The following is a 23,401-nucleotide window of genomic DNA, read 5'->3' as shown; positions in this document are numbered from 1 at the left end:
CGGCAGAATTTTATAAGGAATTTAAGGCGGACCTGGCACCACATCTGTTGGGGGCGTTTAATGAAGCACTGGAAAAGGGGGAGTTGCCGGAGATGATGAAGCAGGCAGTAATCACACTAACCCGAAAGAAGGGAAGAATCCGGTGGAATGTGGGTCATATAGACCCATATCACTATTGAACACGGATGTGAATGTACTGGCTAAGTTGTTGGCGGGGAGGATGTAGGATTGTGTCCCGGGGGTGGTTGCAGAAGATCAAACAGGCTTGGTGAAGGGCAGGCAGCTCGTGAGTAATATAAGACGGCTGTTGAATGTGGTGATGAATCCGTCGAGGGCTCTGGTACCGGAGGTGGTGGTGTCCATGGGCGCGGAGAAAGCATTTGATCGGGTGGTGGTGGTACCAGTTCGAAGTTTTGGGAAGGTTTGGGTTTGGGCCGAGATTGTGGCATGGGTGCGGTTTCTGTATGTGGTGCCAAGAGCGAGGGTGAGGACGAATGATATCAGCTCACAAAGCTTTGACTTACACAGGGGTACGAGGCAGGGGTTCCCGCTGTCGCCGCTGCTGTTTGCGCTGGCCACAGGGCCATTGGTGATGGCTCTCAGGGGGTCGGCAGAGTGGCAGGGGATAATGAGGGGACAGAGGCTCTCAGGGGGTCGGCAGAGTGGCAGGGGATAATGAGGGGACAGAGGCTCTCAGGGGGTCGGCAGAGTGGCAGGGGATAATGAGGGGACAGAGGCTCTCAGGGGGTCGGCAGAGTGGCAGGGGATAATGAGGGGACAGAGGCTCTCAGGGGGTCGGCAGAGTGGCAGGGGATAATGAGTGGACAGAGGCGCTCAGGGGGTCGGCAGAGTGGTAGGGAATAATGAGGGGACAGAGGGAGCATCGGGTGACGCTCTATGCCGATGACCTCTTGCTGTATGTTTCGGATCCGTTGGAGAGTATGGGAAGGATTATAGGTCTGTTGGGGAGGTTTGGAGGGTTCTTGGGATGCAAGCTGAATGTAGTGAAAAGCGAGGTATTCCGGGTGACTGAGCTGGTACAGCGGGCTAAATTAGGGGGGGATGCCATTTACGGTAGTGAGGGATAGGTTTAGGTACATGGGAATTCAGGTAGCGAGGGAACGGATGGGGCTCCATAAGTGGAACTTAACGAAGCTGATGGAGGAGGGCAGGGAGGATTTTAAGAGATGGGATACACTGTACTTAACATTGGCGGGGAGGGTCCAAGTGGTGACGATGAATATTCTGCTGAGGTTCTTGTTTCTCTTTCAGGCTCCCTGATCTTTATACCAAAGTCCTTTTTTCGGAAAGTGGACACAATCATCTCTGACTTTGTATGGGCGGGGAAGGTGCCAAGGGTGGGGATGACCCTGCTACAGGGGCCGGTGGGGGTGGGGGGGGGGGGGAGGGGGGGGGGGGGGGGGGGTTGGCGTTGCCAAACTGGCTTCATTATTATTGGGCAGCGAATGTGGACAAGGTGCGGCGGTGGTGGGAAGGAGAAGGGGTAGAGTGGGTTGGGATAGAGGAGGAATCTTGTGAGGGGTCTAGTTTGAGGGCTATGGTGACGGCAGCATTGCCAATGGCTCTGAGTAGGTATTCAGGGAGTCCTGTGGTGCAGTCCATGGTGAAGATATGGAATCAGCTGAGGAGGCATTTTAGGGTGGAAGGGATGTCGGTGCTAACGCCGCTGTGCGTGAATCATGGGTTTGAGCCGGGGGATGGATAGTGTATACAGGAGGTGGAGGGAAGTGGGGCTGGTCAAGGTGAGGGATTTGTATTTGGAGGAAATGTTCGCCAGTCTGGAGGAGCTAAGGGAGAGGGTAGAGCTGCCGAGGGGTAGTGAGTTAAGGTATCTACAGGTTAGGGACTTTGCACGAAAGGTCTGGAAGGGGTTCCCTAGATTGCCGGGATACACCCTGCTGGAGCGACTGCAGCTTCTGGATGTGGAAGGGGAGGGAAGAATTGGGGATATATATAAGTGGCTGGGAGAGCAGGGAGGCGAGCGGGTGGTGAAGATCAAGGAGAAATGGGAAGCGGAGTTGGGAATGGAGATGAATTGTGGAGTATGGAGTGAGGCACTGCGAAGCGTAAACGGGACCTCCTGTTGTGCAAGGATGAGCCTGATACAGTTTAAGGTGGTGCACAGGGTGCATATGACAGCGAATCATGCGCACATGTTTTGTAGTTTTGAAAAATTGGGAAGATTCTAGGCGCGAGTGTTGGTGGTCTTAGCCAGGATAGTGGAGGAGGGAGTGGACCCTGGCCCTTTGGTGGCGATATTTGGGGTTTCAGAGAAGCCGGAGCTCATGGAGAGGAGGAAGGCAGATGTCTTGGCCTTTGCCTCTCTGATTGCACGGCGACGCATTTTGCTGGAGTGGCGGTCGGCATCGCCACCGGGGGTAGCAGCATGGTTGGGTAACCTGTTAGAGAAGATAAAGTATGAGCGGGGGGGGGGGGTGAAAAAGGAGAAAAATCTGTACAAACTGTATAGTTGATTGTTGGGAAGAATGTTTCCCGGGGTGTTTATTTGCTGTAACCTACTTTGATACAAGTTTGAATAAAACACGTTTTTAAAAAGTATAATATATAATATCCACCCAAGCATGCATACATGGCCACGTTTACATGTCTCTTCTGAAAGATAGCCACTCCCTCTGCGTTGCACAGAAATGCCAGCCTGGCTGGCATACATGGCCATGTTTACATGTCTCTTCTGAAAGATAGCCACTCCCTCTGCGTTGCACGGAAATGCCAGCCTGAATAATGTGTACAAGTCTCTAGGGGCCCCAAAACCTGAATCTAGCACTTAGCCAAGGATGAAACTTAATGGTGAGCTAAATGACTAGCATTACATATAGTCAAAAAACTCTATTGGAATGCTGGAGCAGAAATTTACCTACCATATTACTTGACTTCACCTCATCATTCCCTTTGTTGAAATCATTTTAACAATTGGATAAACAACTATGAAAGAAAATTACTGGCTATGGAGAAAGTGGAGGTGGATGGTTTGGGATTAACTCTTGCAGTGAACTGGTATGGACATGACGGAGCAAATGGCTTCCTTCTGTGCTGTAACCATTCCATGAAATTGCAAACTTTATGCCAGCCTACAGACAGAAATTACAGTAACAGCAGATCTTGCATTAAAGAAAGAAGCTTTTGGGCTGGGTCCAAAGCATGGGCGGCTCGGTGGTTCGCACTGTTGCCTCACAGCATCAGGGACCGGGGTTCAATTTCGGCCTTTGGTGACTGTGTGTGTGCAGTTTGCACATTCTCCACGTATCTGCGTGGGTTTCTTCCGGGTGCTCCAGTTTCCTCCCACAGTCCAAAGATATGGCGGTTAGGTGGATTGGCCATGCTAAATTGCTGCTTAGTTTCTAAAGATGTTTAAGTTAGGTGGGGTTATGGGGATAGGGCAGAGATTGAGCCTCTGTTGAGTGCACTTTCAGAGGGTAGGTGCAGACTCAATGGGCCGAATGGCCTCATTGTATAGATGGCTCAGGCTCGGGGTGGCCAGGGGATGGCAAATGGAAATCCAATATTTGCAGATGATCTGGACACACTTTTGTCGACCATAGCCTATCGACCACTCATCTATCATAATGTCATTGGGTCCTCTTTGGCCCCACTGACCGATATCTATACCTTAATTTAGTGTTGCCTAAGCTCACACCTCCTCAAAACCAGGTGGCCACCTTCCTAGATGCTCCACTGCCACACCCAACAATACCCCACCAAATCACCAAAAGCATACAGGCTCCACATAGGCTTCTAAACACAATGTTCCTGTCCCAAGACTGCTTGCTACACGTTACCTACCGTTTCCATGGATTTCCTAGACTTTGCTAAAGGCAAGAGATAAACATTCAACTGTAAATAAAGCAAGTTACTAGAATAGTTGAGGCTGCTAATTAATGGATTTCCGATTAATATGAGTTGTAGAACTCCAATCCCTAAAACAATGATTTTAAAACTTGCAGGATACCATGTGAATGTAAACAGAATTTTACTTGAATCACTGTAAAATAATTCCCTTGACACTGTGCATTAAGTAGCAGTGACAGCCTAGTGAAATAAAACAGCATATCCTATAACTCTTCTAGACCAATACAATGGAAGATCTGTCAGCCACATGACAAAAACAGTACATGTAACACATCACTTGTCTGTCAAATTTATTCACACCGTGCCAAAGACAAAGATAAAGGAACAGTTTAAGAATGGGCTGTGAATTCTTGATTGATGTTTCAATGGACGTGAAGAGCTTACTTCAGAGGAATTACATTTTGTAGCCTTAAAGGAATGCAAACATTCATTTCTCCAGTTGTTTCAATTCACTTTCCCCACCGGCAGCGTACCCATACCCAAGGGGCTCCCAATGACAAGCGGTGGGGAGTTAGAATCTCACTGCCAACGAAGGGCGTACCGCTGAGACACACGGCAGCTGGGGGACGAGCGAATCCTGTCCATTAGCAGCAGAGTGGAGCGTTACAATTTATATGATATTGTGTTCTGTTCTAAATGTAAAGGTATACTCTGGAAAAAGTGATGACTATTTTCCTTTGCTGTTTGTTCACAAGGATGTTATTAGAAATTAGGGATTGCCATTTTATGAAGAAACATTGAGAACTTGGGGCTTTTTTACAAAAGCCAAATCAAGGGGTGCCCTGCTGAAGATCTTCAAAGATTGCGAAGGATTATGATTTGGTAAATAGTGATAGATTATTTGTGAAATAGTGAAACAGTCACCAGAACATAAAAGCAGTCTGTAAAAGCGTCTATAAGTATGCAAAAAGAAAAAGATAGGTGAACACAAATGTAAGTCCCATACAGTCCGAAACAGGAGAATTTATAAAGAGAATAAGGAAATGGCAGATCAATTAAGCAACTACTTTAGTTCTATCTTCACAGAGGAAGAAACAAATAACTTCCCAGAAATGCTCGGGAACCAAGGGTCTAGTTAGAAGGAAATTTAGTATTGCTTAAAAAAAAGTGCTGGAAAGATTAATGGAACTGAATGCAGCCAAATCCACAGGACCTGATAATCTACATCCCAGGAGGTGCCCATGAAATAGTGGATGTGTCGTCATGTTCCAAAATTCTGTAGGTCCTGGAACAGTCCTGACAGATTGGAGGGTGGAAAATTGTAATCTCGCTATTTAAAAAAGGAGTAAGGGAGAAAACAGGGAATTGCAGACCGGTTAGTCTAACATCAGTAGTAAGGAAAATGCTATAGTCTGTTATAAAGGATGTGATAACAGGACACTTAGAAAATATCAACAGAGTTAGACAAAGTCAACGTGGTATTATGAAAGGGAAATTAAGGAGTTTTTTGAGGAGGTAACTAGCAGAATAGATAAGGGAGAACCAGTGAATGCGGTGTATTTGGAATTTCAGAAAGCCTTTGATAAAGTCCCACATAAGTGATTAGTGTGCAAAATTAAAGCACGTGGGATTGGATGTATGATATTGGCAAGATTTGGTTAGCAGACAGGAAATGGAGAGAAGGAATAAATGGGTCTTTTCTTGGAGTGGCAAGCAGTGCCTCTTCCTGGATTAGATGATAACAACATGCCCCAGTTCCATCCACTGTTGCATAAGTGTGTTCTATCCCATGAGAGCTGAATAGATTTCATTCACTTTGGTGAGAGGGGAAAAAGATGAAATGAACACACAGCTTTGCAAAAATTTCAGACTTCTCAATGGTACAAGATGTCATTGAACGTAGGTGTCATACGTTGATTCTACACCTCAATTGAAGGGAATTCACTCCCTCATCATTCAGCTGTGAGATCCTGTGAAGACTGGCATCCACAGTTTTGATTTTTCAAAAATTAATTCATGAGATGTAGGCATTACTGGCTGGGCCAGCATTTGTTGTCCATCCCTGATTGTAAGTTGGCATCATCATCGGACTTATAATTCCAGATTTTAAAAATTTCATCATCTGCCATGCCAGGATTCGAACCCGCATCCCAGAGCATTACCCTGGGTCTCTGGGCTACTAGTCCAGTGAAAATACCACCGTGCCACCGCCTCCTGATTCCAAGTCTGAGATTGCGTGATGGCAGCAAGTTGTACTTACCTGATTTCAATCGGAGTTTCCACTGCTGATGTTGAGGATATATGTTGTGCTGTGGTGGAATCTGAGATATTGGCCATCAGACATTGCATTGTGGTTGGCTCCATGAGTGCTAATGGGGTTAGTCACCAGTTCCACACTGGAAAGGCTGCTTTCTATGCTCTGCGCAAAGTCCTGTGCCAAGATGGTGTCATCGCTGCCCTTTTCCTTGACATTGACCACAGGCTTTCTGGCAGGCCTGCCGATGCACCAAGACAGGTCTGTTACATAGAGCAGCATGTGAATCTAGCAGCACAGGTGCATTTGAAAATAATTTGGCCACTTGTGTAAGGCCATCTAGTCTGCAGTTTGCCTTCTCAGTTTGCCTGCAGAGCCTCCAGGTGTGGGTGTCATCTCTCTTGCTTTCCATTTACTGCACAGAAGCCTCGAGTGCAGCATAGTAAGATTTTGGAACCTATTCTCCGCCTTGTTTGGCAATCTCCCATGGGTTTTGCTTCCCCTGCTCAGGCATGCAGCCACTCAGTGGCACAGCTATTTTATTTAGTGAATGCAAAGTCCCTAAACCAAGCAGTTTCTTCCAGTCCTGCTGTGTTGCGTGGGGATAGGCTGCTGAGTCTGTGGGTTGGACATTCTTCCATGATGTGGTGCATAGTTTGCGCTCTCCCACAGGCACATAGGGGGCTGACACTAATGCTGCATCTGTGAAGGCTGGCCAAGCAGGGGCCATGGCCGGTCCTGACCAAGTATGGGTGGACCACTCCAACTACCCCCCCCCCCCCCCCCCCCCCCCCCCACCACTCTACCCTCTGTCACTTCGGTGCCTGTCTCCCCCATTAACCTTTAACCCAGACCCCAGGCCCTAAACAGAAAATAGATTCTCCCCCCACCCCCTCCTCCCCTCCCCACACTGACGACTCAAGCCAGCAGACTCACACCCTCCTAGCCAGTGGAGCCTTAGCCGCCCACACAAACCTCAAAAATGGACTTGGGCACAAAGACCAGGAGGTTCTGAAACCCAAACAACAACTTAAGCAACACTGTCATCTTTACCATCTGGACCTGACCAGCCAACGACAGTAGCTGCATAATCCGACCTCTTAAAATGCGCTTTCATTCCTGCGCCAAATTTAGCTTGTGCAGCTGGGCCCAACTCCTCACCACTTGTAACCCAAGATGACAAAAACGTGAGACCCCTTTATCGGTCCATTTAATCCCCCAACATCCACTTAATCAACTGGGTCGGGGGCTCCCCACCGCCCCCGATCAGCCATAGCCCCTCTTTAATCAGCTGCCCAGATCCACTCCTCACTCAACCTTGGGCCTCCCCAAGATGTCCGCTGCCATCCCCCCTTAACCAATTGCACCACACCAACTCCACCCACATCAGCATCTCCCCCTATCCCCCTGCCCCCAGCAAAGAGAAAGAAAACTTACTCCCTCCATGAATCGACCCCCACTTCGCTCCTGTTTCCTAGCCTACCTGCTACCATGATGGGCCCCACTTGAGGCAACTGCCTACACCGCCTTCCCCGCCTCCCAACCCCCTCCCCCGCCCCCCACCCCCAACCACCCCTCACCCACAATTTCCCAATAACAGTTGAACACACTTCCACATCCAAACACAGTAAATACAATAATCCGCCCGGTATACACACCAACATTTCCTGTACTGGCATCTCCAAAGTTCAATGTCCTCAAGTCCACCAGTTTATGGTTCCTCATGAATTGCTCGCCTCCGCTGCTGTATCAAAATTGAATTCCTGATACATGTGTATGACCCACAGACAAGCCGGATACAATACCTCAAACATCATTCCTTTCTTGTACTGGGCCGACTTCGCCCTATTGACCCCAGCTCGCCACTTGGCCAACTCCACACCCAAGTCCTGGAAGATACGCACCTCATTTCCTTCCTAGGTACATTCTCTCGTCTCCTTTGTCCACTGCAGAATCCTTTCTTTATCCAAAAAAACGATGCAACCCCACTACCAACGCCCTCAGAGGCTCCCCCACCTTCGGCCTCCTCCTCAACACCTTGTGTACTCGATCAACCTTGGGACGTCAGTCAAAGACCCCTTCCCCACTAACCTCTCAAACATATTCGCATTGTGGCCTGTGTTCCCTCAATCCCTTCCAGCAGTCCCACAATCTGGATATTCTGGCTCCTGGAGTCTCCAAGCCCTCCACCTTCTCCCTCAGCCGGTTCTGGCCTTCTGCTATGAGCACAATCTCTGCCTCCAATGAGGCCAACTGGTCCTCCTGATCCGCCACGGACTCCTGCACTTCTGGAGTACCGGACCCTGCACCTCCTGTCTCTGCTCCACTGTCTCAATAGCCGCCCTGATCGACTCCACCACCTTAGCCAGGTCCTCCGAGGCCTCTTGCCTCTGCTGTTGGAACTTGGTGTTGAGAAACTCCACCAACTGCTCAGTAGACCACTGGACAGGCAACGACACCCCAGAGCTCTCCACCATCTTTCCCTCTGTCGCACTTCGAAAGTCCTCCTTACCAGACTGCTGCCTCTTGATCATTGCACTCCTTGTTTGATAAGCCACAAACAGGTCCTACCGGTGGTGAATTCCTGTCACTCGCTGTTCATGCATTTTGCACCAGCAAACACCTCCTATATCGGGTGAGAAAGGCCAAACAGTTCCACCTCCAGCAGGAGCCACCAAATGTGTGACCGCTCACTCCACGGCTGCCTCCGGAAGTCTCAATGAAGATAGCTCATAGTGGACTAATGACCGAAGATCAAAGTTTTAGATTCGGGACAAAAGTAGCAGAAAGGGTTGCAAGTTGGCTAAAAAGCAGAGTACGGACTGCGGGTAGTCGGTCACACTGACACAAATAGAAAGTTGTGTTCCACAGGGATCAATGTTGGGACCATTGTTGTTCACAGTCTATCTTTGTTTTTTACATTTTTCCAATTAAGGGGCAATTTAGCATGGCCAATCCACCTACGCTGCACATCTTTGGGTTGTGGGGGTGGGACTCATGCAGATATGGGGCGAATGTGCAAACTTCACACGGACAGCGACCCGGGGCCGGGATTGAACCTGGTTCCTTGGTGCCTTGAGACGGCAGTGCTAACCACTGCACCACCATGCCACCTGTTCACAGTCTAACGTGACAATTCACAGGGATCAGTGTTGGGACCATTGTTGTTTACAGTCTAACTTGAGAATCAAAAGTACCCTTTCTAAATTTGTGGATGATATATCGTTAATGCCGAGTAATATTGTTACAAAATGTAGGCTAAGTTGCAGAATGGATGTTTAATTGGTAGACAAATTCCAAAAGAGGTAAAAGTGAGGTGATCCATTTTGGTAGGAAGAATAAGGAGGCCACATTCTACTTGGATGATAGAGTCTAATGGGTGGAGGATGCAGGGATACTGATATACAAATCACAGATGAAGCAGGTTAATAATTTTAAAAAATACAAAGTCAGAACTGTGATTCAGTTTTGGAGGGATAGAACTAAAAAAACAAGCAAGTTTTGCCAAACGTGTATAGAATCTTGTGTCGACCATACTTATCGGACTAAATTCATGCGTGCACCAAGTGATTGGTCGGATGGGGTAGGGGATGGGAAGTATTGTGGTGAACATTTTAAAATGCTGAACCCGATTCCACTTCAGTATTTTAGGAAGGGGGGGGCAGCCTCTGATATAACCTGCTTTGAACATTTTACACTGGGTGACTGGATTTCCCAGGCTTCGGGAAACTGGCAGCTATCGTCAGGGGACAACTTCAAGGAGAAAGTGCTTTTGAAGCATTGCTCGTCAACCAAGGGAGCAGCAGTGATCTGATCAAGAAAAAGAATCAAACTCCGAGCTGGTGATTACAGTAGAGGGATAGAATTGAAAAGGAACAAAGTTGTGCCCAACTTGTATAGAACCTTGCTTAGACCACACTTGTAGGACTTCAAAGCTTAGTATGAAAAGGATGACAGTCCTCGTACCTCACTTTCACAGGGTCAGCCACTACCCTCTGGGGTTCTGGATTGAACCTACCTGGCCTTGAGGTGTCCAGTGTGCTCCTTATCCAACTGGAAGTCTTTGTCAATCAAGCTGATTTCTGGCTGGGAAACCTGTTGGGGCGACAAGGTGGATGCTGTGGAGATATAGCCCCATAGCATAAAACTCTGAACCCTTGCTATCCGCAGCCCCCCCAGTCTCTTCAACTTGCAGCTTCAGGAACTTTGATTCCACACCACAGTGTCAGAGACTGGCAATCACCTTGAGTATTGTCACTGATTGACACAGAGGTAATTAAAGGCTGCAGCAAAATTACTGCTTCTTCTGAAAAGGGCTGTCAGTCACTGCCAGCTCCTTCTCGTGCCTATCTGTGATAACAATTATAATTCACTGTTTTTCCAAATAAAACGTCTTTTAATTTCACTGCTCTACTAATGATTAACCTTTCCTCAACCATATTCATGCTGATCCTTCCATATACCACTTGCTCATGATGCAACCTAAGCTAAATTAAAATATTTCCCATCACACACACACACAGAAATTTGCCTAGATAGTTTTTGGTAAATCAGTCACATGATTGAGATGAAGGATGTGAAGTTGTCATCACCTCCGTAATAATGCCTGCCTTTTTTTTAGAAAAAGCAATTATTGCATTTCCATGTTTCTCAAGTTAAAAAGAAATGCTCAGCCAATTTATTGGCAAGCGTTTCCGTATTATTAATCTAAAGTAAAATACTGCATATGTGGAAATCTAAAATAAAACGCTGGGAATACTCAGCAGGTCTGGCAGCGTCTGAGGAGAGAGAAAAAGAGTTAACATTTCAGAACATGACCTTTTCATCATAACTGAGAAGAGTTAGACAGGTAATAGGTGTCGAGCAGGTGAGAGGGAGCAGGATGGAAGAACTAAAAGGAAGATCTGTGGTAGAGTGGAATACAGGAAAGGTGAAATAACAAAAGGTTTCATTGATGCAAGGCCAAAAGGTGTGGTAACGGAACAAGTAAAGAAACAAAATATGTCTCTGGAGGTGGTGTGAATGACAGGATAGCTGTGAAACTCCAATGTAAAATGTTAGGTCAATAAGACATGAAAAGAAATCCAAAACTGTATATATTAAAACTTTATTACATTTGCTATTTTTGAATTTAACTTTCTGATGGAACTGCATAAATATATGTTTTCCCTCACCTAGATGATGTCATTGAATATTGCTAGAAGAATACGTTTTGTGGAAGTATTTCATCTTGCCCTCGATCAGGGCAATCGCAAGAATATCAATTTACATTTGTCAGTCAGGCTCACGATGTGCTGCATTTCCGTGTCCTGGAAGCTACGTATATTAATTAGGGCTCTGCTCTTATTAAACAAAACATGTATACACATTGCACCTGTTTCAGCTAAACAAAATAAGTGATAGCTGTTCGCTGGTTCATTCCACAGGGTAATGCGCTGCCCATTCTGAGTCTAGTTGTCTGGTTTAAATTTCAAACAAAATTGGCAGTTGATTGTCAATAACCATCAATTGGTGCATTCTACATGACAATGCTTCATTTGCCAACCAATCTGCATCTTCCTCTCATACAGTATAAAGTTGTTGTTTCGCCTGCATGGTTATCCTTGCGAGTATGCGGAGTACAAGATGAAAAATTTATTTTTTTCAGCAATACTCAAGTTCTGTACTACCAAACAACTATGGATGCCATTGTTGGGGATTGGAACACTTGCCACTCTCGTGTGCAGTGTCAGTAATTACAACTATTTTGCTGTCCTTTAGTACAACTGTCATCTCTGATTCAGAGGTTGTGTAATGTTGTGGACTTATGCATGTGATTCTCCTAAATATAACATTTTAAAAACTCATACATAAAACAGGAAATTCTAGAAACACTAAGTAGGTGTGGCAGCATCTGTGGAAGGAGAAACAGTGGAGGGAGAAACGGTGTTAATGTAAGCCTACTTGTGACAAAAAGATTATTTTTTAAAAAAAGACTCCACTATGACTTCACAGCAGTCTCGAAATGTTAACTCTGTTTCTCTCCACACCGATGCTGTCAGATCCTCTGGCCGTGATCCAATGGCCATGCTGTGCCAGATAAGCAGCTCACTGCAGTGCAGCATGATCGATAAAAGCCAGAGACCCCGCTCCCCGGATCTACCCGGCTCGCACCGTGACCTCACGAGACGTTGCAAAGTAAATCTTGCCCATTGTGGGCAGGACCACTTTTTTGCCAAATCTGCATATTAAGAGGGAGACAATTAGTCTCACTCTAATGTGCAGATTCCCGAGGAACCGGAGGCTTTGGGATTGATCCCCTTCACTTTGGATACCTCGGGTGAGCGCCGTTGAGCATTGGTCCCCTCAAATGGAACACCCAACTGTATAGACTCTGGACTCTGAGACTAGTAAATCTACCTTTTTAAAATGGGATTTAAAATTGCATCTGTTAATGTGTGAAGCATTAAAGATACTTCGCTGTGTGTAGCCACACTCGGCTATTTAGCAAATGTGAGAGCCGACCTACTGTTCCTGCAGGAGTGTGGGATTCCGCACCTCAGCAACTACAGGCGCTGGTTGAGCCGGTGGTCCCACGGGCCATCCATCTGGTCAGAAGGAAATGACTGTCGTTCCTCCGGTCTGGGTATTCTGCTACGGGGAGGCAATTTCACCATCTCCGACGTTAAGGAGGTGGTGGGAGGACGCCTCCTCGTAGCAGACGTCAAATACAAAAACGCCCCCCTCAGGCTTATTAACGTTTACGCCCCGGCTGTAAAGAGTGAGCGGCTGGCAGTCCTTCAGCAACTCCCACTGCTGTTGGCCACCTCCAAGCCAGTCATTCTGGGCGGTGACTTCAACTGCATCATCGATGCGGCTGGACGATCCGGCAGAGCCGACAGCAAACTAGACGCTACGTCCAGACTCCTGATGGAAACGGTAAAAGACGCCAAGCTGCTCGACGTCTTCAGCAGCCCTGCAGACGGAGCGCAGCGTAGATACACATGGTCACAGCCGGACGGGTCCGTCCGCTCCAGGATAGACTTCTTCTTTGTGTCCCGTGCTTTCACGGTCAGGTCCACCAACATTAAGCCTGTGTTCTTCTCTGACCACTGCCTCCTACTGGCTGACTGCCACCTACAGGAAAACCAGGGGGTGGGCAGGGGGACATGGAAGCTGAATGTAAAACTGTTGACTCCAGAGAACCTCCAGGAACTCAAAAGGGATTACAAAGGTTGGAGAACTGTGAAACCCCTCTTTGCTTCCCACCAGAGATGTGGAGACTCAATCAAGGGGAACTTCAAAAGGTGAGAGAGAGACAAGGGGCCATGTCCAGGCTCCAGAAAAGTATGCAGAATTTGCTCCAGCTGCAGTTGATGGGGGTTGATGTCAAGGAGGATCTCCAAGAGGTGAAGGGCCAGCAAGCCTCGCTCTACACCTCGGAGGCCTCCAAGGTTATCTTCCATTCCAGAGTCCGCTCCGTGGGGCAGGATGAAAAGTGCTCATGTTTCTTCTTCCAAAAGGTACACAGAGAGACCTCTGTGATCAGCAGCCTGAAGGAAGAAGATGGCTTTGTAAAGTCATCGCAGTCTGACATCCTGCGAATCAGTAAATCCTTTTATGCCAGACTGTATGATCTGAAGCCAACAGATAGCATTGTTTCCCAGACGTTCCTGTCGTCTATCACGGAGGTCTTGGACGACAGCGAGCGGGAAAACCTGGACAAACCGCTAACTCTGGACGAGCTGACAAAGGCCGTCAGGTCCTTTGAGACGAGTAAAACTCCCGGAAGCGACGGCTTACCGGCTGAGTTGTATTCAGCTCTGTGGGACTGGATGGGCCCAGACTTGCTGGAAGTGTACGATGCTTCGGGACGGCAGCATGTCAGAATCCATGAGGAAAGGCATCATCACCCTCATCTACAAGCAGAAGGGGGAAAGGGAAGAAATTTGAAATTGGCGACACATTTCTTTTCTTTAAAATAATTTTTAGTAAGATTTTCACAAAATATAAACAACGAAACAATATTAACAAAACAACCATGGTAAAAATCCAAGAACAACACCCACACAACTACAAAAGCAACTGAAAAAAAAAGTGAACAACAAAAAGGAAAGAGATAACACCCGCCACATCACACAAACCCATGTACACAGTTCTCCCTCCCACCGAACCAAACCTCCCCCCCCCCCCCCCCCCCCCGCGTTGCTGCTGCTGCCGGCCTATTTCCCTACCGTTCCGCCAGGAAGTCCAGGAAAGGCTGCCACCGCCTAAAGAACCCTTGTACTGATCCCCTCAGGGCAAATTTCACCTTCTCCAATTTGATGAACCCCGCCATATCATTGATCCAGGCCTCCACGCTTGGGGGCCTCGCATCCTTTCACTGAAGAAGAAACCTCCGCCGGGCTACTAGGGACGCAAATGCCAGGACACCGGCCTCTTTCGCCTCCTGCACTGCCGGCTCCACTGCAACCCCAAAAATTGCGAGGCCCCAGCCTGGCTTGACCCTGGATCCCACCAGCCTCGACACCGTCCTTGCTACCCCCTTCCCAAACTCCCCCAGCGCTGGGCATGCCCAAAACATAAGGGCGTGGTTCACTGGGCTCCCCGAGCACCTAGCACACCTGTCTTCTCCCCCGAAAAACCTACTCATCCTCGTCCCAGTCATGTGGGCCCTATACAGCATCTTGAACTGTATGAGGCTAAGCCTCGCACAGGAAGAGGAGGAATTCACTCTCTCCAGGGCATCCGCCCACTTCCCCTCCTCAATCTCCTCACCCAGCTTCTCTTCCCATTTACCCTTCAGTTCCTCCACCGAGGCCTCGTCTACCTCCTGCATTACCCGGTATATGTCCGAAATCCTCCCTCCTCCAACCCACACCCCCGAGAGCACCCTGTACCGTACCCCATGTGGGGGCAGCAAGGGGAACCCCTCCACCTGCCGCCTGGCAAATGCCCTAAACTGCATGTACCGAAACATGTTCCCCGGGGAGCCCAAACTTCCCCTCTAACTCCCCCAAGCTCGCGAACCGCCCCTCCACAAACAGGTCCCTCAACCTCCTAACCCCTACCCTGTGCCAGCCCAGAAATCCGCCATCAATGCTCCCTGGAACAAACCGATGATTCCCCCATATCGGGGCCTCCATCGAGCCCCCCACTTCTCCCCTATGCCGTCTCCATTGCCCCCAAATTTTGAGGGTAGCCACCACCACCGGGCTCGTGGTATACCTCGTTGGAGGGAGCGGCAACGGCGCCGTTACCAGAGCCTCCAGGCTCGTGCCCACACAGGACGCTACCTCCATCCTCTTCCATGCTGCCCCTTCCCCGTCCATTACCCACTTACGCACCATCGGTGCGTTGGCAGCCCAATAGTACCCAGATAGGTTGGGCAACGCCAGCCCCCCCCCCCCCCCCCCCCCCATCCCTGCCCCGTTCCAAGAACACTCTTCTCACCCTCGGAGTCCCATGCGCCCACACAAATCCCGTAATACTCCTGTTGACCCTCCTAAAAAAGGCCTTCGGGATAAGGGTGGGGAGGCACTGGAACAGGACTCGGGAGCACCGTCATGTTAACGGACTGCACCTTCCCCACCAGTGATGGTGGTAACATATCCCACCTTTTGAACTCCTTCTCCATCTGCTCCACCAACCTTGTGAGGTTGAGCTTGTGCAGGGCCTCCCAGCCACCTGGACCCCTAGGTACCTGAAGCTCTTCCCTGCCTGCTTCAGTGAGAGCCTACCAATCCCCTCCTCCTGATCCCCCGGGTGCACCACGAACAACTCGCTCTTGCCCAGGTTCAGCTTATACCCAGAGAAGCCCCCAAATTCCCTAAGAATCCTCATCACCGCCGGCATCCCCCCCCCCCCCAACCGAGTCCGCCACATACAGCAACAGGTCGTCCGCATAAAGCGACACTCGATGCTCCTCCCCACCCCGCACCAGGCCCCTCCAGTTCCCTGACTCCCTCAACGCCATGGCCAGGGGATCAAGTGCCAACGCAAAGAGCAAGGGGGACAGGGGACACCCCTGTCTCGTCCCTCGGTACAACCGAAAGTACTCCGACCTCCTCCTATTCGTGGCTACACTCGCCATCGGGGCCTCATAGAGCAACCTCACCCAACGGACAAACCTCTCCCCAAACCCAAACCTTTCCAACACCTCCCACAGATACCCGCACTCAACCCTATCAAAGGCCTTCTCTGCATCTAATGCCACCACTATCTCCGCCTCCCCTTCCACAGCCGGCATCATAATAACGTTGAGGAGCCTTCGTGGCGACCCATTTCACTTGTTGAATGTGGATTACAAAATTCTAGCCAAGGTCATCGCCAATCGGGTCAAGTCTGCTCTGGAGTCGGTGATCCACCCTGACCAGACCTGTGCTGTACCCGGCAGGAAGATCTCTGATAGCCTCGCGCTACTCAGGGATACAATCGCCTACGTGCAGGACAGGAGGGTAGACACCTGCCTCATCAGCCTTGACCAGTAGAAGGCTTTTGACAGAATAACGCACACCTACATGATGGATGTGCTCTCCAAAATGGGGTTTGGGGAAGGAATTCGCAATTGGTTCAAACTGCTCTACACAAACATTTATAGCGCAGTCTCAATCAATGGGTGGGAATCGGAAAAGTTCCAGATCAAATCTGGAGTCAGGCAGGGCTGACCTCTCTCCTCGGCCCTGTTTTTATGCTGCATAGAACCTTTTGCCGAGTCCATCAGGAAGGATCCGGGTATGAGAGGAGTGACGATCCCAGGCAGCGGAGGCGTGCAAGTCAAGACCTCCCTGTAATTGGACGACGTCGCCGTCTTCTGCTCGGATCCCGCGTCTGTACGCAGGCTCTTGGATACCTGAGACCAGTTTGAACTGGCCTCAGGAGCCAAGGTAAACCGCGGCAAGAGCGAGGCCATGTTCTTTGGGAACTGGGCCGACCGGTCCTTTGTCCCCTTCACGGTCAGGTCAGATTACCTGAAGGTGCTGGGGATATGGTTCGGAGCGGCTGGGGCGTGCACCAAAACCTGGGAGGAGCGCATTGCCAAAGTAAAACAGAAACTGGGCTGGTGGGAGCAACGCTCCCTCTCCATTGCGGGCAAAATTCTGGTCATCAGGTGTGAGGTACTCTCGGTGTTACTGTACGTGGCGCAGGTCTGGCCCATCACCCGAACCTGCACCGCAGCAGTCACCCGGGCCATCTTCAAATTAATTTGGAGATCCAAGATGGACCGTGTCCGAAGGGACACCATGTACAAACCTCTGGATAAAGGAGGGAGGAACGTACCCAACGCCTCCCTCATCCTGATGGCCACCTTTGTGTGCAGCTGCATCAAGCTGTGCGTAGACCCCGGGTATGCAAACACCAAGTGTCACTACATACTGAGGTTCTACCTGTCCCCGGTGCTATGAAGGATGGGCCTGGCCTCATTGCCGCGGAACGCTCCAAGTAGTTGGACCGCGCCGTACCACCTGTCCCTCGTGGAAAATCTTTTGAAGGAAAACACCTTTGACCAAAAGGCAATGAAGCAGTGGTCAGCACGTAATGTCCTCGAGGTCCTCAGGGAAAAGGAGACTGTGGAGGACGTTGGATGGTTCCCTGAGCAGACGGTCAGAGTCATCTGGCAGAATGCCTCATCACCAGAACTTTAAAACAAGCACCAAGACCTAGCTTGGCTGGTGGTGAGAAGGGCCCTCCCCGTCAGATTCTTCATGTACACCCGAAGGCTCAGCACCGTTGCACGCTGCCCTCGGAGTGGCTGTGGGGGAAATGAGACGGTCACCCACCTCCTTGCGGAATGTTCCTTTGCAAAGAAGGTCTGGAGAGAGATGCAGTGGTATTTGTCAAGGTTCATCCCGAGCAGCTCTGTGACACAGGACTCTGTGCTCTGCGGACTGTTTCCGGGGACACACAGTGAAACAAACATCAACTGCTGCTGGAAGGTCATCAACTCGGTGAAAGACGCTCTTTGGTCTGCCCGAAACTTGCTGATCTTCCAGTGCAAAGAATTGTCCTCGACCGAGTGTTGCAGACTGGCACATTCCAAGATCCAGGACTAGGTGCTGAGGGACGCACTCAAGCTTGGGGCAGCGGCCGTCAAGGCGCAATGGGGAAAGACCACTGTGTAAGGTCTTACCAGCAAATGTACACCGAGAAGTGGGTAACAGTGTAAAACCCCTCGGTCTGGGTCTTCAATACTACAATGTATAAAAGAAACAAGGCAATGTTAATATTTAAGAAAGAACTGTAACTTAAAGTAGGATATGTGTGTAATGTTATCCCAATTGAATTGAAGAAAGACAAATGAATGTAACTTTGATGGGAATGTACAGTCAAGACAATTTGAAATGTTCTGTAATGTTTATTATAAATTTTATGAATAAAGTATATTTTTTTGGAAAAAAAAATTGGTCCCCTCAAATGGGGACCAGACAGACTGGCACTCATGGGGATCTTCCAGGGGATCGGAGGCCCCCTTTGGGCAGAGTGGTGCCCTGGCACTGGTGTCACCTGGGCACCCTGGCAGTGCTAACCTGGCATGGGCAGTGCCAAGTTGGCCCTGCCAAGGTGCCGAGCTGGCATTTTTTGCATGCGTTCAATCAGGCTGGGGAGATGCCCTGTCTGGGTGTTTCCCTGTGGGGAATTCAGGAGGGAGTGGGCAGGGAGTACATTCGGGCTGGGGGGAGGTTGGGGATCACTTCATGGGCCTCGGAGATCGGGACGTTAAAAAATAGCATCCCGATCTTTCACTACACTGGGGAGTTCTGGCGAGTGAAACTCCCCACTGTACAAAATGGGGCTATGTTCCCCGCTGAGGTCCCTTATACAACTCAAGTCACGTTGAATAGCCATGTGTACCCCAGCACTGCAAGCACCATGAAACATGCAGCTGAACAAACTCACTATGGGACTTTGTTTCCATTTGGTTGAATAGAGTTTCCCCAACATTTCAGTTTTTATTTCAGATTTCCAGCATCTGTGTATTTGGCTTTTATTGTATAAAACCAGATTCAGAGTTAATATGGCAATGACCTTCTGGCATTAACGTAAACAATTTATATTGCTTATTTGTATTTCAAACAGAGAAGCTGTCAGCAACTTCCTTACAGCCTTGAACTTGCAGAGAAAGAGCCGAAGCACACAATTCTGCCATCAGTTCATTTCAGGCAGCATCTGGACAGCTGTCAGAATAGCGCTTTCCCTGATGGACCAGCCCGAACTCTTTCAAGCAGCACATGTTGGAGATCTTGACACCTTATTGAAAGCCTTTAATATGGACTGATCTTCGTTCCATCAAATATTTGAGGGTATACAAAGATATATATTATACAGATTTCCATGTAAATGTTAAGGACGCTGTATGTATCAGGATTTTTACAGTTAAGTTTACAGCAGGATTTTCATGGGGACTACGGGGCCCATTCCTAAATGCTATTCAATGGTTTAGCAATGATTTTCATACGATGGACAAATTGGAATTCATCAAAATTCAGTTAAAAATGTGTCACTCACAGGCAATCATTATTTTAAGATACAGTGTACCTTTTAGGTGAAAGTATTTAAAAGCTGAATAGCAACCATAACAATGTTTTTTGTACATTTGATAAAGTGTGGTAATGTTAAATTCTACTCATAATTAGAATATCAAAGCTGCGTTTGCAATCTTTAACAAATACTATTGTAAACTTTTTTCCCCCTCACTTGGGAAACTGGGGGTGGATGCACTTTATTAAAACCTTAAGTTGAATTAGAACTGCTCCTTTCATAAGTAAAGGATGAAATTTAATGTCGGATTCAGTGTAGCTCTAATTGGAGAGTACAGACTGAATTAGCTGGCCTTTCCCGCCAGCTTGATCTTCCAGTCCCATCAAAGGTGATTCCCCGCAGCGGGTTCCCCCACCCTCTCCTCCACAGCGGGACACCCCTCCTCTGCTGCAGGTTTCTCCTCTCCCCCTCCCCCCCCACACAGGAAGTGTGCAATTCATGCAAAACACCGTAAACAACGGCAGGACCAGGAGATCTTGCTGGCGGATCATGTCCGCCGCCGGAAAGCACACCGTGTGGGACTGGAAAATCCTGCCCATCATCTCCAAACTAGCATCTTACACTTGGAACATCACGGTCTTATCTACATCCAAGCTTCAGAACAACAACTTAGTTAATAAAATTATTAGGGGTATAGATACAGTGAACAGTTTGAGGCATTTTCCAGGGCGAAAATAACAATTATAAGGGGGCACAAGTCCAAGGTGAGGGGGGAAAGTTTCAGTGGAGATGTGCGGGGGAACTTTTTTTACATAGAGGGTGGTGGTGGCCTGGAATGCACTGCCGAATGAGGTGGTTGAGACAGATACATTAGCGATCTTTAAGACTTATCTGGATAGACACATGAACGGACGGGGTATAGAAGGATACAGGTGGTTGGTCTAGATAGGACACATGGTTGACGCAGGCTTGGAGGGCCGAAGGGCCTGTCCAAAGCTGTATTGTTCTTTGTTCCTGAGTTGCCATGATGTGGAGATGCCGGCGTTGGACTAGGGTAAGCACAGTAAGAAGTAAGGTCCAACAGGTTTGTTTCAAACACGAGCTTTCGGAGCACTGCTCCTTCCTCAGGCGAATGGAGAGGTATGTTCCTAGAAACATTTATATAGACAAAGTCAGAGATGCCAGACAATGCTTGGAATTCGAGCATTTGTGGGTAATCAATTCATTATAGATCCAGAGATAGGGGTAACCCCAGGTTAAAGAGGTGTGAATTGTCTCAAGCCAGAACACTTGGTAGGATTTTGCAAGTCCAGGCCAGATGGTGGGGGATGAATGTAATGCGACATGAATCCTAGATCCCAGTTGAGGCCGCACTCATGCGTGTGGAACTTAGCTATAAGTTTTTGCTCGACGATTCTGCGTTGTCGCGTGTCCTGAAGGCCGCCTTGGAGAACGCTTACCCGGAGATCAGAGGCTGAATGCCCTTGACTGCTGAAGTGTTCCCCGACTGGAAGGGAACATTCCTGCCTGGTGATTGTTGCACGATGCCCGTTCATTCGTTGTCGCATTGTCTGCATGGCCTCACCAATGTACCACGCTTCAGGACATACTTTCCTGCAGCGTATGAGGTAGACTACACTGGTCGAGTCGCACGAGTATGTGCCGTGTACCTGGTGGGTGGTGTTTCCATGTGTAATGGTGGTATCCATGTCGATGATCTGGCACAGGGGTGGGTAAACTACGTCCCGCGGGCCGCATGCGGCCCGCCAAAGGTCTTTATGCGGCCCACCAAGTCATTAAAAAATAAATTAAAAATGTTTAAAAAATTTTTTTTTTTTTTTTTTAATTTAAAATTTTTTTTTAAGGTTAATGGGGGGGGGGCTGTTGGGTTACTTACTGGTATAGGGTGGATACGTTGACTTGAGTAAGGTGATCATTGCTCGGCACAACGTCGAGGGCCGAAGGGCCTGTTCTGTGCTGTACTGTTCTATGTTCTATTTGAGGCGCACAGAATCATAACCGGGTGAAGTAATTATTTTACTTAATATACTATGCGGCCCTTTAAAATGTGAATATCTGATTGTGGCCCTTGCACGGAAAAGTTTGCCCACCCCTGATCTGGCATGTCTTGCAGAGATTACCCTGGCAGGGTTGTGTGGTGTCGTGGTCGCTGCTCTGAAGGCTGGGTAATTTGCTGCAAACAATGGTTTGTTTGACGTTGCGTGGTTGTTTGAAGGCAAGTAGTGGGGGTGTGGGGATGACCTTGGCAAGATGTTCATCTTCATCGATGATGTGTTGAAGGCTGCAAATAAGATGTCCTAGTTTCTCCGCCCCAGGAAAGTACTAGACGACGAAGGGTACTCTGTCAGTTGTGTCTCGTGTTTGTCTTCTGAGGAGGTCGGTGCGGTTTTTTTGCTGTGGCGCGTTGGAACTGTTGATCGATGATATGAGCGCCATATCCCGATTGTACGAGGGCATCTTTCAGCATCTGTAGGTGTCTGTTACGCTCCTCCTCGTCTGAGCAGATCCTGTGTATACGGAGGGCTTGTCCATAGAGGATGGCTTCTTTAATGTGTTTCGGGTGAAAGCTGGAGAAGTGGAGTATCGTGAGGTTATCTGTGGGCATGCGGTAAAGCGAAGTGCTGAGGTGACTGTCCTTGATGGAGATGAGTGTGTCCAAGAATGCAACTGAATTTGGAGAATAGTCCATAGTGAGTCTGATGGTGGGATGAAACTTATTGATCTCATCGTGTAGTCGTTTCAGTGATTCTTCGCTGTGGGTCCAAAGGAAAAAAATGTCATCGATGTATCTGGTGTATAACATCGGTTGAAGGTCATGTACGGTGAGGAAGTCTTGTTCAAACTTGTGCGTGAAGATGTTGGCATATTGAGGTGCGAATTTGGTCCTCATGGCTGTTCCGTGCGTCTGGATGAAGAACTTGTTGTCGAAGGTGAAGACGTTGTGATCTAGAATGAAGCGGATGAGTTGCAGAATTGCGTTTGGAGATTGGCAGTTGTCGGTGTTGAGGACTGAGGCTGTTGCAGCAATGCCGTCATCATGGGGGATGCTGGTGTAGAGTGCCGAGACATCCATTGTGACGAGGAATGGACCTGGTTCAACTGGTCCACGGGTGCTGAGTTTCTGTAGGAAGTCCGTTGTGTCGCGACAGAAGCTGGGTGCACCTTGTACGATGTGTTTCAAGATGCCCTCGATGTGGCGAGAGAGGTTCTCACACAGGGTCCCATTGCCTGAAACGATAGGACGGCCTGGTGTGTTGGCCTTGTGTATTTTCGGGAGGCAGTAGAGATCTCCAATGCGGGGATTACGTGGGATGAGAGCACGTAGGGTGCTCTGAAGGTCTGGATCCAAGGTCTTGATCAGTCTGTTGAGTTGGCGGATGTGTTCCTTGGTTGGATCTGCGGGTAACTGTCTGTTCCTGGTTGTTGAGTTGTCAGTATACTTCTTTGCAGTAGTCCGTTCTGTTCAGTATGACGGTGGCCCCTCCTTTGTCTGCTGGTTTGATGACAATGTTGCGGTTGGTCTTGAGAGCGGGGATGGCGTTGCGTTGTGCTTGGGTGACGTTCGAGGCTGCCTTGTGAATGCGACTGATGAATCTGGCATTGGCGCGACTCCTGACGGCTTGAGCATACATGTCGAGTCTAGGGCAGCAGCCTTCCGGAGGGGTCCAATTCGACTCTTTCCTTTTCGGTTGCCGCACCGCAGATCTCACGGTCTGCTGTTCCGGTTCATTGGTCGTCTCCTTGGGTTCGCTGTCGGCCTCTTGGGGTCTGTGGAAGAATTCCCGGAGCCTCATCCACCTGATGAATTCCTCTGTGTCTTCCGCGAGACTGATGGGGTCC

General features: G+C 48.8%; 1 protein-coding gene across 3 annotated transcripts in view; it reads left to right on the top strand.

Moving 5' to 3' along the window:
• The window catches only part of pex5la (peroxisomal biogenesis factor 5-like a), a 235,196-nt gene extending 214,694 nt beyond the window's left edge, over nt 1-20,502 (top strand). For all 3 annotated transcript variants that reach the window (XM_038816591.1, XM_038816590.1, XM_038816592.1), the window contains one exon: nt 19,139-20,502. In XM_038816591.1, coding sequence (XP_038672519.1) covers nt 19,139-19,337 — 199 coding nt within the window. In that variant the 3' untranslated portion in view covers nt 19,338-20,502. The remainder of the gene's footprint in view (nt 1-19,138) is intronic.
• Nucleotides 20,503-23,401: the final 2,899 nt, after the last annotated feature.

The sequence above is a fragment of the Scyliorhinus canicula genome, chromosome 13 (assembly GCF_902713615.1).
Source record: "Scyliorhinus canicula chromosome 13, sScyCan1.1, whole genome shotgun sequence".
Lineage (NCBI taxonomy): Eukaryota > Metazoa > Chordata > Chondrichthyes > Carcharhiniformes > Scyliorhinidae > Scyliorhinus > Scyliorhinus canicula.
This window is presented reverse-complemented; position numbering and strand designations above follow the sequence as displayed.